At 43.0% G+C, this 19,852-nt stretch overlaps 1 protein-coding gene across 1 annotated transcript in view; it reads left to right on the forward strand.

Annotated features, from left to right (window-relative positions):
* Positions 1–254: 254 nt before the first annotated feature.
* Positions 255–19,852, forward strand: part of LOC112070389 (bcl-2-related ovarian killer protein homolog A-like) — a 48,907-nt gene continuing 29,309 nt past the window's right edge. Inside the window, exon 1 of the mRNA XM_024137806.2 lies at positions 255–892. Within this exon, the coding sequence (XP_023993574.1) occupies positions 670–892 (223 nt within the window). The 5' untranslated portion in view covers positions 255–669. The remainder of the gene's footprint in view (positions 893–19,852) is intronic.

Genomic DNA, 19,852 nt, shown 5'->3' on the forward strand with positions numbered 1-19,852 from the left:
GAGTAAATTCAAATCTACTTTTATTCTACATTTTGTCTTGTAAGGTACATTTACACGATGTTGTACTCAAATGTTTCAGGCTATAAACCAATTCATTGTGTATTACAGCCTGATTTAATCCGACTACCAATAGAAGTTTCTGTGTAGTGATAATGTAGGTCAATGTATAATCAGGGTAGGTCAAATTGGGCTCCCTGGCGCAGTGGTCTAAGGCACTGCATCTCAGTCCCTGGTTCGAATCCAGGCTGTATCACATCCAGGCGTGATTGGGAGTCCCATAGGGCAGCGCACAATTGACCCAGCCTTGTCCGGGGTAGGCTGTCATTGTAAATAAGAATTTGTTCGGAACTGACATGGCTAGTTAAGTAAAGGTTAAATATATTTATATTTTTTAAATCAGCCAATAACTCAAGGAATATGAATTTGGCATTGCAAGGGAGCCGGTGTGCACCGTGACGGTGAACAAACCAATGCAATTCTACGCTCGTGGAGAGACATTCAATAATCCCTCTTTTTCGAAACGCCCTCAACGCGAGGGAGGAGGTAGGGAAGTAGCTTTCTGGTGACAGAGAGGACCATAAACGGCGATCGAGGTGGAGGCGCAGGCGGATTAGAGCCAGCGCCAGGCAGGCGGGTTGTTTGTGATTAACTGCTGCTGGGGACTGGGGTATGGAGATGTTGCGTCGCTCCTCAGTATTCGCGGCAGAAGTGATGGAAGTATTTGACCGATCCCCCACAGACAAGGAGCTGGTGTCACAGGCGAAGGCGCTATGCAGGGATTTCATCCATTCCAGGCTGAACAGGACCGGGATTGGGTGGTCGAAGCCCGAGCATCAGCTGTCGGCATCAGGTGGGACGCTTGGAGAGATCTCCTCTGTCCTCATGTGGTTAGGTAAGAACGCAGTTTGTGTATATTGGTGAGCTACTGTGTCTGTCTGAATGACAGGCTGCGTACCTATAAGGGCTGTACATCCTATTTTAGACCATGTTAGAAAGCACTTGGTAATAGATTGTCTACAATGTCCAAATATTATAAACGGAACGATAGTTTTTCAGCCAGTAACGCATGTTATAGGATGTCCATCCATAAAATTATGATTTAATTCAAGATTTATACACATATGTCCATTCAATAGAAAATTCGGTCAGAAAAACAATTGTCCAAAACCCCGTGTCTATCAAAAGTTAAGACGATTTACTGAGAATTTTGTATGTTTAGAGTGAATGGATGGCATCACAGGCATGATCAAAAAGTGGTATTTTCTCCGCGACAGAACGGTACTAACTTAAAACATCAACTGACAAGATATATAGTAACTAATGGATGCAGATTCGTGAGTTAAAACATGAGTGATAACATTGGCTTAAATATATATTAACAAAGCTAACAGACTGAATTTCAATATCCACTTTCCGCGAAGACAATCTGTTCTTGTTTTCATTGTGTATTTCTGAGTCTTTCCCTTTAAATCGCCATAGAAACGGCCCCACTCAAAGTAGATTGATCGCCAATATTTTGGCTTCATTGCCAAGGTGCTGGATGAGAAAAGATGAAAGCATCAATTAGATTTTGATTAATCCAACTACATTTTGACAACTACGTTTTGACATTAATTTCGTAGCACCCTCTTGAAGTGAGTTTTTCCTCAAGTCCTTTCTCCGTCAGTACTCCATATTACGGAACGAATACGGTACCGCTAGTTCTCTTGCTGCAAGGAAGTATAGAAATGTAGCATTTTTCCGTAGGGATTCTTTAAGAAGACATTTAAGAAAATCCACTGAATTGTCAACAGTGACACTCAAATTGCCTCCCGTTTGATGTAATTAACAACAATACTTTTTCTGCTATCTTTTACAGCAAAACATTTACAAAATTACATGGGGGCTAACAGGCTAATATTACATTTTGGTTGAAGGAGAAACAGAAAAAGAGACTGTATGATCTGTGATCTTAATTCTGTCTAATTCAAGGTGAGAAATGCAGCATGTCTTCATTGGAAATGTATATTTTCTAGGTACCCAAACTATGATGCAAAACTGAAACCTAGCCACTCATCTCCTAGCAACAGGAGCTAGCTACACACGTTTTTAGCTAACGTTGTGTCCAGACAACATTGACACTCAATATATTTTTGTTCTCAGCCATATCTAAACCATATTCAAAATGGAATTTAAGACGTACGAGTTACAAGAGTGTATGTAAACGTCTGACCCACTGGGAACGTGATGAAATAAATAAAAGCTGAAATAAATCATTCTCTACTATTATTCTGACATTTCACAATTTTAAAATAAAGTGGTGATCCTAACTGACCTAAGACAGGGAATTTTTACTAGGATTAAATGTCAGGAATTGTGAAAAACTCAGTTTAAATGTATTTGGCTAAGGTGTATGTAAACTTCCGACTACAACTGTATACACATACTAATCGGGGGGAATGGGAACCAGGTGTGCATAATGAGACAAGACAGTCCGGGGTTGGTGGTAATGATCCAGTTCAGTGACTCCTAGAAGGCCGGTGACGTAGACCTCCGGAGCTGGTGAACGGAATGAGCAGCAGTACTGGGGGGGATTCGTGACAAGCCAGCTATCTAAACTTGTAGTAATCATGACCGAATACCAACTGGGCATGCAGGGCATGTGCCCAGGGGCTCTTGCATCGAGTCTGTTGATACTCCAGCCCTCGGGGGCATGATTGGTGTCAAACTTTTTCCCCGGCCCCAGCTAACCCACCTGATTTAAACAAATTGCACTCCGACGACTAGAGTCCTAGAGATTCACCTGGAAAAACATATATATATATATGTGAATGAAGACATACAAGACTTCGGGGGGGTTGCCCTCGGTCTCATTTATCCGAGGCAGCGTCTCTCTAGAGGAACACTGAGGGGGAGGATAGTGGGATAGATGGGAAGGAGAGAAAATTGACATGGTCTTATCAGTAAGGTATGGTATCAGTAAGGTATGCTATTCAATGACTACAGCTCAGCATTCAACAATATAGTGCCCTCAAAGCCCAATCTAAAGATTGGAAAGCTTCCGTGGTCATCCTCCTCTTCAAAGGGGGTGACACTCTAGATCCAAACTGTTACAGACCTATATCCATCCTGCCCTGCCTTTCTAAAGTCTTCGAAAGCCAAGTTAATAAACAGATCACTGACCATTTCGATTCCCACCATACCTTCTCCGCTGTGCAATCCGGTTTCCGAGCTGGCCACGGGTGCATCTCAGCCACGCTCAAGGTACTAAACGATATCATAACCACCATCGAAAAAAGATTGTACCGTGCAGCCGTCTTCATCGACCTGGCCAAGGCTTTCGACTCTGTCAATCACCGTATTCTTATCGGCAGACTCAACAGCCTTGGTTTCTCAAATGACTGCCTCGCCTGGTTCACCAACTACTTCTCAGACAGAGTTCAGTGTGTCAAATCAGAGGGCCTGTTGTCCGGACCTCTGGCAGTCTCTATGGTGGTACCACAAGGTTCAATTCTCGGGCTGACTCTTTTGTCTGTATATATCAATGATGTCGCTCTTGCTGCTGGTGATTCTCTGATCCACCTCTATGCAGACGACATCATTCTGTATACATCTGGCTCTTCTTTGGACATTGTGTTAACTAACCTCCAAACGAGCTTCAATGCCATACAACACTCCTTCCGTGGCCTCCAACTGCTGTTAAACGCTAGTAAAACTAAATGCATGCTTTTCAAACGTTCACTGCCCGCACCCGCCTGCCCGACTAGCATCACTACTCTGGACGGCTCTGACTTACAATATGTGGACAACTACAAATACCTAGGTGTCTGGTTAGACTGTAAACTCTCCTTCCAGACTCATATTAAACATCCCCAATCCAAAATTAAATCTAGAATCGTCTTTCTATTTCGCAACAAAGCCTCCTTCACTCACGCCGCCAAACATACCCTAGTAAAACTATCCTAGGGATCCTCGTCTTCGGTGACAAAATAGCCTCCAACACTCTACTCAGTAAATTGGATGCAGTCTATCGCAGTGCCATCCGTTTTGTCACCAAAGCCCCATATACCACCCACCACTGCGACCTGTATGCTCTAATCGGCTGGCCCTCGCTACATATTCGTCTCCAGACCCACTGGCTCCAGGTCATCTATAAGTCTTTGCTAGGTAAAGCTCCGCCTTATCTCAGCTCACTGGTCACGATAACAACACCCACCCGTAGCACGCGCTCCAGCAGGTATATCTCACTGGTCATCCCCAAAGCCAAAACCTCCTTTGGCCACCTTTCCTTACAGTTCTCTGCTGCCAATGACTGGAACGAATTGCAAAAATCGATGAAGCTGGTGACGTATATTTCCCTCACTAACTTTAAACATCAGCTATCTGAGCAGCTAACCGATCGCTGCAGCTGTACATAGCCCATCTGTAAATAGCCATCCAATCTACCTACCTCATCCCCATATTGTTTTTATTTTCTTTCTGCCCTTTTGCACACCAGTATTTCTACTTGCACATCATCATCTGCACATCTATCATTCCAGTGTAAATTTGCTAAATTGTAATTACTTGACCTATTTATTGTCTTACTTCCTCATGCCATTTGCACACACTGTATATAGACTTTCTTTTTTTCTATTGTGTTATTGACTGTACCTTTGTTTATTCCATGTGTAACTCTGTGTTGTTGTTTGTGTCGAACTGCTTTGCTTTATCTTGGCCAGGTCGCAGTTGTAAATGATAACTTGTTCTCAACTAGCCTACCTGGTTAAATAAAGGTGAAATAAAACATTTATAAAAATAAAAAATCCTGACGGGTTGCATCACTGCCTGGTATGTCAACTGCTCGGCCTCCGACCGCAAGGCGCTACAGAGGGTAGTGCGAACGGCCCAGTACATCACTGGGGCCAAGCTTCCTGCCATCCAGGACCTCTATACCAGGCGGTGTCAGAGGAAGGCCCTAAAAATTGTCGAAGACTCCAGCCACCCTAGTCATAGACTGTTCTCTCTGCTACCGCACTGCAAGCGGTACCGGAGCGCAAAGTCTAGGTCTAAGAGGCTTCTTAACAGCTTCTACCCCCAAGCCATAAGACTCCTGAACAGCTAATCAAATGGCTACCCAGACTATTTGCAAACCGACTCAATCTTTTATAACGCTAGCCAGCTTCAGTTAGCTTCAAAGTCAAGCTTCATCCGTACTACGACGGTGGATTATGCTCGCCCGACCGCTTACAGCTAACTCCAGCAGGCTTGTAACTGCGTGTGCATGTCACACATGTCGAATGCCAAACTCTTCATTGAAACATTGCTGAAACAAGTCAGTGCCACATTTACATTTGTGACGAAATCGAAATGAAGTAAAGTGATCTTGCAAATTCAACAGACTATGGTGTGAAATAGGCTCTTAGAAGTGTCGTCTTTATTTTATTACTTATTGTTAATGCCTTCTTTGGTGTGCTTATTGGGTGGCAGGTAGCCTAGTGGTTGGAGCGTTGGGCCAATACCTGAAAGGTTGCTAGATAGAGTCCCCGAGCTGACAAGCTAAAAAGCTGTCGTTCTGCCACTGAACAAGGCAGTTGACTCGCTGTTCCGAGGCTGTCATTGTAAATAAGAATTTGTTCTTAACTGACTTGCCTAGTTAAATAAAAATGATCAACACACAACCACATTTTCCCACTCCTATTGTTGGAACAGCTTGTTGTGTTCTGGCTATAGACATACAGTATAATCCGTGGAAGGGGTTTGAACCTATAACCCTGGCAATTTGACTATTAATCTCATGGGTACACTAGCAATGGCTGCCAGTCTTAACTTGAATGGGAACTGCCATCTATGGATTATACAGTGTATTCAGACCCCTTGACTTTTTCCACCGTTTTTAATACATTACAGCCTTATTCTAAAATGTATTACAAAATATATGTTTTCTCATCAATCTACACACATTACCTCATAATGACAAAGCAAAAACAGTTTTTTCGAAAATTTATGAAAAATGCAAAACGGAAATAACACATTTACATAAGTATTCAGACCCTTTACTGAGTACTTTGTTGAAGCACCTTTGGCAGCGATTACAGACTCGAGTCTTCTTGGGTGTGACACTACAAGCTTGGCAAACCTGTATTTGGGGAGTTTCTCCTATTCTTCTCTAGAATGCTTGGCATTTAGGCTAAAGAGTTCAATCTTGCTTTCTTCAGACAGAGAATGTTGTTTCTCATGGTCTGAGTCCTGTAGGTGCCTTTTGGCAAACTCCAAGTGGGCTGTCACGTGCCTTTAACTGAGGAGTGGCTTCCATCTGGCCATTCTACCATAAAGGCTTGATTGGTGGAGGGCTGCTGAGATGGTTGTCCTTCTGTAAGGTTCTCCCATCTCCACAGAGGAACTCTGGAGCTCTGTCAGAGTGACCATCGAATTATTGGTCACCTCCCTGACCAAAGCCCTTCTCCTTCGATTGCTCAGTTTGGCTGGGCAGCCAGCTCTAGGAAGAGTCTTGGTGGTTCCAAACTTCTTCCACTTAAGAATGATGGAGGCCACTATGTTCTTGGGGACCTTCAATGCTGCAGAAATGTTTTGGTACCCTTCCCCAGATCTGTGCCTTGACATAATCCTGTCTCTGAGCTCTACAGACAATTCCTTCGACCTCATGGCTTAGTTTTTGCTCTGACATGCACTGTCAACTGTGGGACCTTATATAGACAGGTGTGTGCCTTTCCAAATCATGTCCATTCAATTGAATTTACCACAGGTGGACTCCAATCAAGTTGTGGAAACATCTCAAGGATGATCAATGGAAACAGTATGCACCTGAGTTCAATTTCGAGTCTCATAGCAAAGGGTCTGAATACTTATGTAAATAAGGTTTGTCATTATGGGGTATTGTGTGTAGATTGTTGAGGGAAAACATTTATTTAATCAATTTTAGAATAAGGCTGTAACGTAACAAAATGTGGAAAAAGTCAAGGGGTCTGAAAACTTTCCCAATACACTGTATGTCTATGGTTGGATGCGGCTGTCAGTTTGCCTTTACGCACATTTCAAAAAACAATCACGCGACAAACGTATAGTTTGGAAACCAAATGCTGTCCTTATAAATGTTTAATGTGATAGGTTTTTTAACATAACTTTTTTTTACACACACACAAAAACCTTTGATTAATAAAATATTTAATCAGTCGTCCTCCACAATTGAAGGGGAAGATGACACAATCTTTGCGAGACAGATTGAATCTGATTTCATTGGTCCTCAACTCGCAGCTCAGACACTTCATTCAGGATAAACAGATTTAGCCCTGAGTTAGCCTGCCCCGGAACAGGCTAGTTCTGAATGCAGGATAAACAGAGTTAGCCCTGAGTTAGCCTGCCCTGGACCAGGTTAGTTCTGAATGCAGGATAAACAGAGTTAGCCGCTGAGTTTAGCCCTGCGCTGGAACAGGCTAGTTCTGAATGCAGGATAAACAGAGTTAGCCCTGAGTTAGCCTGCCCTGGCACAGGTTAGTTCTGAATGCCAGGATAAACAGAGTTAGCCCTGAGTTAGCCTGCCCTGGACAGGTTAGTTCTGATGCAGGATAAACAGAGTTAGCCCTGAGTTGGCCTTCCTGGACCAGGTTAGTTCTGAATGCAGGATAAACAGAGTTAGCCTGAGTTAAGCCTATCCTGGAGCAGGTTAGTTCTGAATGCAGGATAAACAGAGTTAGCCCTGAGTTAGCCTATCCTGGACAGGTTAGTTCTGAATGCAGGATAAACAGAGTTAGCCCCTGAGTTAGCCTGCCCTGGACCAGGTTAGTTCTGAATGCAGGATAAACAGAGTTAGCCCTGAGTTAGCCTGCCCTGGGGCAGGTTAGTTCTGAAGGATTCATTGCCATAGAAATTTACCTGGCTAAAAGGTGAGCCACTTTCATGTTACCGGTTATCCCGAGTTGACCAAAGTTACCTCGCTAACTCATTATTCCGGATTGGTAGTATAGGGCTCAGGACAAAGCCCTCTCTCTTGCCGTATTCTCTGTCCCACCGCTACAGCACTGTGCTCCCAGTTCACCCCCAACAAGCTGATCGCTGTGTCTGCATCCATCCACACAACCAGAGAGATAACTGTAAATCAACCATACACTAACACTATATACAAACAATTAACAGACCAATCAGTAATGAGGAATTGTAGATATGTTCATCATAATGAGACAGTGAGTTGTACTGTAGCGTGAGGTCATTTTTTTAAGGCAAGTCAGTTAAGAACAAATATCTTATTTTACTATTTTCGACATCAAAACTATGAAATAATTATGTAGTAACCAAAAAAAAGTGTTAAACAAATAAAAATATTTTATTATATATCCATATTATGGCAAGAACAGCTCAAATAAGCAAAGAGAAACGACAGTCCATCATTTAAGACATGAAGGTCAGTCAATCCGGAAAATGTCAAGAACTTTGAAAGTTTCTTCAAGTGCAGTCGCAAAAACCATCAAGCGCTATGATGAAACTGGCTCTCATGAAGACCGCCACAGGAAAGGAAGACCCAGAGTTATAAGAGTTAACTCCACCTCAGATTGCAGCCCAAATAAATGCTTCACATTTCAAGTTACAGACATCTCAACATCAACTGTTCAGAGGAGACTGTGTGAATCAGGCCTTCATGTTTGAATTTCTACAAAGAAATCACTACTAAAGGACACCAATTAGAAGAAGAGACTTGCTTGGGCCAAGAAACACAAGCAATGGACATTAAACTGGTGGAAATCTGTCCTTTGGTCTGATGAGCCCAAATTTGACATTTTTGGTTCCAACCGCCGTGTCTTTGTGAGATGCAGAGTAGGTTAACAGATTATCTCCGCATGTGTGGTTCCTACCGTGAAGTAGAGAAGGAGGTGTGATGGTGCTTTGCTGTTGACACTGTCTGTGATTTATTTAGAATTCAAGGCACACTAGCATGGCTACCACAGCATTCTGCAGCGATACGCCATCCAATCTGGTTTACGCTTAGTGGAATTATAATTTGTTTTTCAACAGGACAATGACCCAACACACCTCCAGGCTGTGTAAGGGATATTTGACCAAGAAGGAGAGTGATGGAATGCTGCATCAGATGACCTGGCCTCCCTCAACCCATATGAGATGGTTTGGGATGAGTTCGACCCCCAGAGTGAAGGAAAAGCAGCCAACAAGTGCTCAGCATATCTGGGAACTCCTTTAAGACTGTTGGAAAGCATTCCTGATGAAGCTGGTTGAGAATGCCAAGAGTGTGCAAAGCTGTCATCAAGACAAAGGGTGGCTACTCTGAAGAATCTAAAATGTAAAATATATTTTGGTTTGTTTAACACTTTTTTAGTTACTACATGATTCCATGTGTTTTTTCATAGTTTTGATGTCTTCACTATTATTCTGCAATGTAGAAAACAGTAAACAATTATGAAAAACCCTTGAATGAGTAGGTGTGTCCAAACTGTTGACTGGTACTGTCAGTCTATACTGTAAATGTTAGTACAATCATCTCAGTTTTCATTTGAAGTGTCTTCATATCCTTGCAAAGAAATGGGCAGCTTTGTATTTTGTAGTGACTGTCACATTCGTTCTGAAGTTATGGGCAGTCACAGAAAGACAGATAAACATCTTGATTTTGTGTTTAGCAGAGAAGAAGAAGGCCAAAAAAAAGCATCTTAGGAAATACTTAGCTGTTCTACAAGTGGTCTGAGATAGTCGTTCAATAACAAGCATTTTCAAGACCAACTTCAGTAGCAATGGTTTTGGGAAACAGCTCAGAGAGCTAACGATGAACGTAGCATTTAGATGGGTTTTGGTAAACCGGGCCTAGCTAGCTAACTTGGCTAGCTAGTTAGTGGTGTGTGGCCTAATGTTAGCTAGCTAGATAGTTCGCTAATTTGCTAGCTAACGCGTCCGCTAATATCAGTGATTACTTCACTGCCCAGCAACCAACCTTAAATAATTCTTACCTCAATTTCTTACCTTACCTAGCTATTTCAGTTTGGATATTCAACACTGGTACAATATTCCAATCTCTGATGACGATGTCCTTGAAGTTACTTCTTCTTCTTGTGGCTTTCCGGCAGACTAGGCACTTTGTTGCATATTGCTGCTTTTCGCAGGTCGGAGTGCGGATTTCACATTTTGGTTAAAAAAAATAATCATAAATTGCACCACCTTAAATTTTTAATTACACCACAATTTATCCCTGCACGTATACACACTTTATCCCGAAAACCAACACCCGATCCCACTACTTTGGCCCTAAACGATCCTACACCAGGCTGTCGGCCTGGGAGGATGGAATCCCTTCTCTCAAGACTTCCTGTAAACCTTCTGCACTGAAATCTCTCACCTCCAACACATTTCACTGCACCTGTCTGGTGTATGTGACAATAAAAACCTTGGTGGGGATGACAATTAAAAAACGTAATACCCTCCACAATAAACGCCACAAAATCCACCTTCTTTACAATCCATGTATCAGTATCCCTCAACTGTGTAGCGACATTCTGAAGCAGCTGCGGTTCATTCACTGCCATATCTTCCTCAGCTCCACATGTTCCTTCAACTATTTTCCCGCACATCTCTGTAGGAGAGCTGTTGAACATCTCGGGATCCTTGCAACTTCAAATTCCTTTACCCTAGTAGGGCGCTCCAGGAGTTCTGTGATTTCCACCACAATCGCTACACCGCGCATCATCAGATTCTTCAACTACATGTTGATTCCGTTGACACACACTTGAGACATGGCTTTTTGCAATTTTTGGCACTGTAACGGTGTATTTTACGAAGGCTCTTACGTATCCAATCTTTACAGATACTCTTCATCAAACATCAGTAAAACCGACTGGCTTTCTTCCTTCTGTCCATCCACTACAGGGTACGGGAAACGTGCTCCCACCACGTCTTATTTTTAAGACTTGAAACCTCAATGTCCAGCGATACTCCTGATATCACACCTTTTTAATTGGTGCCCTGCTCCGAAAATGAATGCTCTCCGCTTCAGATGTCGCCAATTTACGGAGCAACAAAGCTTTGTCCTTCTGCTCTCCCGAGGTGCGTAAAATCAGAACAAAACCACTCCTGGTAACTCTGACCGACTCTCCCTTTCCTAATGCATCCTCTATATATTTTGACCTCAAATGGATCTCCCCAAGTATACATCATTATTAACAAATCGCACGCCAACAAGAAACCAAAGATCATCTACAACGTGCGTTATTTTTGCTCTATTTTTCATTGTCACGGTCTTACACTCACTCTCGACCAACTTGCTCAACGCACCATCAGAATCAACCATCACTTCTGCTTCCATCGTGATTCCGTCAATCTGTTACTTCTCAAACCTTCTCTCCAGATCCTCCATCGCCTCATCCTCGCTACCCGCCGGCATTCCGCTTTCAAAATAGCGGTTTGAACCAGTCCAACAGCTTGTTAAACAGGGCTCTTGACCCACCAGCCATCCTATTTGTTACAGTATGTTATTCAGTTGCATATGCAAAACCTCTCCCGGTCTTCTTCTTGGTAAGGAATTACGGTTGCCACAAACAAAAATTAGAGGTGCATGCCTTCAACTACTGTACTGGTGTGTAGTCAATCACAGTTTACAGACTAAATGAATAAAGAAACCAACATTACGAAAAACGAAACCCTCCTACCTAATCCTGTACTACTAAGGTTAAAAAGAGTCCTTCCAACAAACCCTCCCCGATAACCAAAATCCCTTATCAGCAACCATCACTCCTGTGTTCCAATGGCATGTTGTGTAAGCTAATCCTAGTTCATCAGTTTAAAAGGCTAATTGATCATTAGAAACCCCTTTTGCAATTATGTTAGCACAGCTGAAAACTGGTGTTCTGATTAAAGAAGCACTAAAACTGACCTTCTTTAGACTAGTTGAGTATCTGGAGCATCAGCATTTGTGGGTTCGATTACAGGCTCAAAATGGCCAGAAACAAAGAACTTTCTTCTGAAACTCGTCAGTCTATTCTTGTTCTGAGAAATGAAGGCTATTCCATGCGAGAAATTGCCAAGAAACTGAAGATCTCGTACAACACTGTGTACTACTCCCTTTACAGAACAGCGCAAACTGGCTCTTATTACTTGTCATGTTGTGCGTTTCTTTTGTGGATCCCAGGAAGAGTAGTAACTAAATGGCATTGTTCGGCCCGACACGGTATTCAGAAAATCCATTCTGGGGGGAAGTTACGTACTGTGGTTTATTCCTTTTATGAAAATATATGCACAATTAAATCATTATACAGTATAAACAGGTTATTTAATTGTAAGACATTTTTACAGATGATCTAGTGTCTGTAGCTTAAACTGTTAAAGAGCTGTACCATTTTGAAAACCAAAAATAGCCTACCATTGACAGCCATGTTGTTTAATGCAATTCCAAATAGGTATAATGAACAGTAATAATGTTTGGTGGCAGGACTTGTGTTATTATCAGATCAAAAAACACTGGAAATCAATACAAAAAAAATATGTTAAAGTGAAATATTAGCTTTTGTCTGAAGCCAAAAAATACCTTCTCTCAAACAGCCTTATACATACTCTTAAAAAAGGTTTAGCCCATTAATGTACATGGTAAAGTAAACATATTTTTTTCAATGTAAAACATAATCCCATTCCACTCTTTACATGAAAAAACAAGTTTACATTACCAAGTACATTAATAACGGGGTATACCTACTCTACAAGTATGTATTAGGCTGTTGAATCCTAATCAACCCATCCGATGTGAGTACATCTGTGGTTGAAGTGCAGTAGATCAATACAGGTACAGGACTGTAGTAGATCAATACAGGTACAGGACTGTAGCAGATCAATACAGGTACAGGACTGTAGTAGATCAATACAGGTAGCACGGAACTGTAGTAGATCAAGTACAGGTACGGACTGTAGTAGAATCAATACAGGTACAGGACTGTAGCAGATCAATACAGGTACAGGACTGTAGTAGATCAATACAGGTACAGAGTAAGGCAGTAGATCAATACAGGTACAGGACTGTAGCAGCAGTAGATCAATACAGGTACAGGACTGTAGTAGAATCAATACAGGTACAGGACTGTAGTAGATCAATACAGGTAAGGACTGTAGCAGCAGTAGATCAATACAGGTACAGGACTGTAGTAGATCATACAGGTCAGGACTGTAGGCGATCAATACAGGTACAGGGACTGTAGGTAGATCAATACAGGTACAGGACTGTAGCAGATCAATACAGTACAGGACTGTAGTAGATCAATACAGGTACAGGACTGTAGTAGATCAATACAGGTACAGGATCTAGCAGATCAATACAGGTAGCGGGACTGTAGTAGATCAATACAGGTACAGGACTGTAGCAGATCAATACAGGTACAGGACTGTAGTAGATCAATACAGGTACAGGACTGTAGTAGATCAATACAGGTACAGGACTGTAGCAGATCAATACAGGTAACAGGACTGTAGCAGATCAATACAGGTACAGGACGTAGTAGATCAATACAGGTACAGGACTGTAGTAGATCAATACAGGTACAGGACTGTAGCAGATCAATACAGGTACAGGACTGTAGCAGCATCAATACAGGTACAGGCACTGTAGTAGATCAATACAGGTACAGGACTGTAGTAGATCAATACAGGTACAGGACTGTAGTAGATCAATACAGGTACAGGACTGTAGTAGATCAATACAGGACAGGACTGTAGCAGCAGTAGATCAATACAGGTACAGGACTGTAGCAGATCAATACAGGTACAGGACTGTAGCAGATCAATACAGGTACAGGACTGTAGTAGATCAATACAGGTACAGGACTGTAGCAGATCAATACAGGTACAGGACTGTTAGATCAATACAGGTCAGGACTGTAGCAGATCATACAGGTACAGGACTGTAGTAGATCAATACGGTACAGGACTGTACAGCAGTAGATCAATACAGGTACAGGACTGTAGCAGATCAATACAGGTACAGGACTGTAGCAGATCAATACAGGTACAGGACTGTAGTAGTCAATACAGGTACAGGACTGTAGTAGATCAATACAGGTACAGGACTGTAGTAGATCAATACAGGTACAGGACTGTAGTAGATCAATACAGGTACAGGCTGTAGCAGATCAATACAGGTACAGGACTGTAGCAGATCAATACAGGTACGGGACTGTAGTAGATCAACCAGGTACGGACTGTAGTAGATCAATACAGTACGGGACTGTAGTAGATCAATACAGGCACGGGACTGTAGTAGATCAATACCAGGTACAGGACTGTAGTAGATCAATACAGGTACAAGGACTGTAGTAGATCAATCGGTACAGGACTGTAGATCACTACAGGTACAGGACTGTAGCAGATAATACAGATAGACTGTGTAGATCAATACAGGTACAGGACTGTAGTAGATCAATACAGGTACAGGACTGTAGTAGATCAATACAGGTACAGGACTGTAGTAGATCATACAGGTACAGGACTGTAGTAGATCAATACAGGTACAGGACTGTAGTAGATCAATACAGGTACGGGACTGTAGTAGATCAATACAGGTACGGGACTGTAGTAGATCAATACAGGTCAGGACTGTAGCAGATCAATACAGGTACAGGACTGTAGTAGATCAATACAGGTACAGGACTGTAGTAGATCAATACAGGTACAGGACTGTAAGTAGATCAATACAGGTACAGGACTGTAGTAGATCAATACAGGTACAGGACTGTAGTAGATCAATACAGGTAAGGCTGTAGTAGATCAATACAGGTACAGGACTGTAGTAGATCAATCAGGTACAGGACTGTAGTAGATCAATACAGGTACAGGCATGTAGTGATCATACAGTACAGGACTGTAGTAGATCAATACAGGTACAGGACTGTAGGATCAATACAGGTACAGGACTGTAGTAGTCAATACAGGTACGGGCTGTAGTAGATCAATACAGGTACAGGACTGTAGTAGATCAATACAGGTACAGGACTGTAGTAGATCAATACAGGTACGGACTGTAGCAGATCAATACAGGTACAGGACTGTAGTAGATCAATACAGGTACAGGACTGTAGTAGATCAATACAGGTACGGGACTGTAGTAGATTCAATACAGGTACAGGACTGTAGTAAGTCAATACAGGTACAGGACTGTAGTAGATCAATACAGGTACAGGACTGTAGTAGATCAATACAGGTACAGGACTGTAGTAGATCAATACAGTTACGGGACTGTAGTAAGATCAATACAGGTACATGACTGTAGTAGATCAATACAGGTACAGGACTGTAGTAGATCAATACAGGTACCGGACTGTAGTAGATCAATACAGGTACAGGACTGTAGTTAGATCAATACAGGTACAGGACTGTAGCAGATCAATACAGGTACAGGACTGTAGTAGATCAATACAGGTACGGGACTGTAGTAGATCAATACAGGAACAGGACTGTAGTAGATCAATACAGGTACAGGACTGTAGTAGATCAAATACAGGTACAGGACTGTAGCAGATCAATACAGGTACAGGACTGTAGTAGATCAATACAGGTACAGGACTGTAGTAGATCAATACAGGTACATGACTGTAGTAGATCAATACAGGTACAGGACTGTAGTAGATCAATACAAGGTGACATCGGTACGGACTGTAGAGATCAATACAGGTAACGGACTGTAGTAGTCAATACAGTACGGACTGTAGTAGATCATACAGGTACGACTGTAGTAGATCAATACAGGTACAGCTGTAGTAGATCAATACATAGCGGTACAGGACTGTAGTACAGATCAATACAGGTACAGGACTGTAGTAGATCAATACAGGTTACAGGACTGTAGTAGATCAATACCAGGTTACAGGACTGTAGTAGATCAATACAGGTACAGGACTGTAGTACGATCAATACAGGTACCAGGACTGTAGTAGATTAATACAGGTACAGGACTCGTAAAGCAGATCAATACAGGTAACGGACTGAGCAGATCATTCGGTACAGGACTGTAGTAGACCAATACAGGTACAGGACTGTAGAGCTCAATACAGGCTACAGGACTGTAGTAGATCAATAAGGTACAGACTGTAGTAGACCAATCAGGACAGCTGTAGCAAGACATACAGGTACAGGACTGTAGTGACAATACGGTACAGGACTGTAGCAGCAGTGACGCTGCGATGCTGAAACCCCTTGTTAGTGAATAGGTCAAATTAGCTTTGATTTTTCTGTCTTTTCCCGGCTTCATAAAAAAAAGTGAATATTTTCACTTTAAACATAGTTGTTTGTATTAATAGGCTCTGTTTCAGATCCGGCTATTTTCCAGGCTTTCTACAGGCTAGTAAGCCAGCCTACGTGGTCAGATTAACTTGGTGTTGGATTGGGCTCTCTGTTCAGACTCTAACTAATGCGTGCGTTTTGTTGAGGTTACCTAGGCTACCTGGTGTTGGATTGTACAACACCTACCCTCTGTAGCCTATTCCCCCCCCCCCCCCCCCCCCCCCCCCCACTCCTCTGTATTATTTGTTCCCCCCTTTGATGAAGAGAAGTGTACACTCTTCTGAAAGAATATAGACCCAGTGCTGAATCCCTGTCTGAAGCCCACACACAGTAGCCTACGTGATCATCTAGACGCTGTTACTTAGCCAGCAGGAACTACCTCTAAATAAATACCTTCTTACCATGGAGCAGATATTATAATCATGTCTGAGCCTGTGTCCTAAATGGCATCCTATTCCCAATTTCGTGCCCTACTTTTGACCAAGGCCCTATGGCATCCTATTCCCAATTCCGTGACATACATTTGGCCAGAGCCCTATGGCATCCTATTCCAATTTCTCGTGCCTACTTTTGACCAGAGCCCTATGGCATCCTATTCCCAATTTCGTGCACTACTTTTGACCAAGATCCCTATGGCATCATATTCCCTATGTAGTGCACTCTTTTGAACAGAGCCCTATGGCATCCTATTCCCAATTTCGTGCACTACATTTGACCAGAGCCCTATGGCATCCTATTCCCAATTTCGTCTACTACTTTTGACCAGAGCCCTATGGCATCCTATTCCCTATTTAGTGCACTACTTTTGACCAGAGCCCTATGGCATCATACCCTATGTAGTGACTACTTTTGAACAGAGCCCTATGGCATCCTATTCCCAATTTCGTGCACTACATTTGACCAGACCCTATGGCATCAAATTCCCTATTTAGTGCACTACTTTTGACCAGAGCCCCTGGATCAGGTGCACCTGACCTGCTGCAGCTATAGCAGAAATGATACCAGTGTAAAGGAAGAAACTTACTGAAAGATTTGGTGCCTGAACTAGTACCTAGTGAACAGGAACAGAGAAGTCACTAGCGTGGTTCGAGATCTGTTTTGTACCGTCTTGTCAACTTCATACGGTTGACGAATTACCACAGGAGTGGTCTATACAAAGGATCCTGTTAAATAGTGCTCCTCGTTACAGCATAACAACACACCTCGGACCAGACCTAGGAAACAACCACTACAGACCAAACCTCGGACCAGACTAGGAAACCAAACCACCTCGGACCAGACCTAGGAAACCAACCACCTCGGACCAGACTAGGAAACCAAACCACCTCGACCAGACTAGGAAACCAAACCAACCTCGGACCAGACTAGGAAACCAAACACACCTCGGACCATAAGACTAGGAAACCAAACAACACCTCGGACCAGACTAGGAAACCAAACCACCTCGGACCAGACTAGGAAACCAAACCACCTCGGACCAGACCTAGGAAACCAAACCACCTCGGACCCAAGACTGGCAAACCAAACACACCTCGGACCAGACTAGGAAACCAAACCACCTCGGACCAGACTAGGAAACCAAACCACCTCGGACCAGACTAGGAAACCAAACCACCTCACTGGCTCACTACTAGAGGTCTTCACGGGTATCAAAAAAGTTGGACCCGTTCTGAAATGGACTTGGGGCTTTCCCACCCGGACCTGATACGCATAAAAACGTCTTTTAAAAAAAAAATAGAGACCCATTCCCGAATGGACCCGAGGACAATTTAACCCGTTCCGTATAGACCTGGTCTAATCCAGACCCGGTCTGATCCGATTGTGTACTTTATTAGCCAGAGATTCTAATGCTGGAGAGGAGGGAGAGAGAGGCTAAAGTGACCAAGCCGACTTACGCCATAGTAGACTAGTAGCTGTCATAGCTAGGTTATTTATCATCAAATATGATTACGTAGTACCTATCTTGACTGCATCAACACGAGAGAAGCTAGTCAAGCTAGCTAACATTAGGCTTTAGAATATGTGCTTTCTCATCCTGCAGTTACACACAACGACTCCATTTAGAATATAAAGACGCAGACTACCTGTTGGCTCTTGGTCATTGTAGCCTGTCCTTCTCCTTGAACTTTTAATTCCATCTTCCATTGATTAGATATCTCCTAACTGTTGCCCCACACTGAGGCTCTATGACTGTAGCCTGGTGCCCCTTTGATGATTTATGATTGGCCAACAACAACAACAAGCCACACGCCACGCTCCACTCTCGTGAAAAGCAAGAGCAGCAGCATAAATTCTAACATTTCTCTCTCTCTCTACTACAACAGTCACGTTAGGATCTGTACCGGTCCTTCCGGACAAGTCAGTTAAAATTACACATATCCCGTAACCTGTGACAATCCTTTCCGATCTGACCCAGACCTGTGACATTATTTAGAATTCTGGATCCGGACCTGCTTGGGTCTCGGTTATTCAGGTACAGATGGATTCGTAAGGACCTCTACTCAGTACCTGTTCTGTTGTTCCCTAGGTGATGAGTTGGAGTACCTGATTGGCTCAGTACCTGTTCTGTTGTTCCCTAGGTGATGAGTTGGAATACCTGATTGGCTCACTACCTGTTCTGTTCCCTAGGTGATGAGTTGGAGTACCTGATTGGCTCAGTACCTGTTCTGTTGTTCCCTAGGTGATGAGTTGGAGTACCTGATTGGCTCACTACCTGTTCTGTTCCCTAGGTGATGAGTTGGAGTACCTGATTGGCTCAGTACCTGTTCTGTGGTTCCCTAGGTGATGAGTTGGAGTACCTGATTGGCTCAGTACCTGTTCTGTTGTTCCCTAGGTGATGAGTTGGAGTACCTGGTTGGCTCACTACCTGTTCTGTTCCCTAGGTGATGAGTTGGAGTACCTGGTTGGCTCACTACCTGTAGTAGACGGCCAATCAGGTAACTTCGCAGCTCGCACACTCATCCACACGGGTAAGAACAGCATATCAGTCGTCGTAGATGATTTCCACCGAGACACATCAACGTCCAGTGTACTACATATTCCAACTCACACCTAGGGAACAGAACAGACGTACGTGAGCCAATCAGTACTACTCAACTCATCACCTAGCAACAAACAGAAACAGGTAGTAGAGCCAACCAGGTACTGTCAAATCATCAATGAAAGACATAACGCACCGATCCATCAAAGATTTCTTCAACGACATGTTGAACTTCTCCGTTTGACCAACAGCACTTGAAGACAATGGCATTTTTGAATTTTTGGCACTTCGTAACGGTGTATATTTAAGAACGACAGGCTCCTTCTTAACCGTATAACCACTAATCTTTACCAGACTATCTTCTCAATTCAGACTCATCACCCAAGACATCAGTCAAATAGACCGGAACTAGAAACAAGGCGAAGTCTGGCCTTCTGAGCGTTCCTTCTGCCTGTCGCACTCCAACCACGATACACGGGTCAGACCGGCGAGAACCGTGCCTCGTACTCGACCGCACGTCTTACTTTTCTAAGACTTGTAAACCTCAATGGTCCAGCGATCACTTGCCAACTCATTCACCCTGGATATAGGAGGAGACAACCGCCACAGCGTAAACTTGCATCACACTTTTTTAAATGTGGTGCC

Source organism: Salvelinus sp. IW2-2015, unplaced genomic scaffold (genome assembly GCF_002910315.2).
Source record: "Salvelinus sp. IW2-2015 unplaced genomic scaffold, ASM291031v2 Un_scaffold1311, whole genome shotgun sequence".
Taxonomy (NCBI): Eukaryota; Metazoa; Chordata; class Actinopteri; order Salmoniformes; family Salmonidae; genus Salvelinus; species Salvelinus sp. IW2-2015.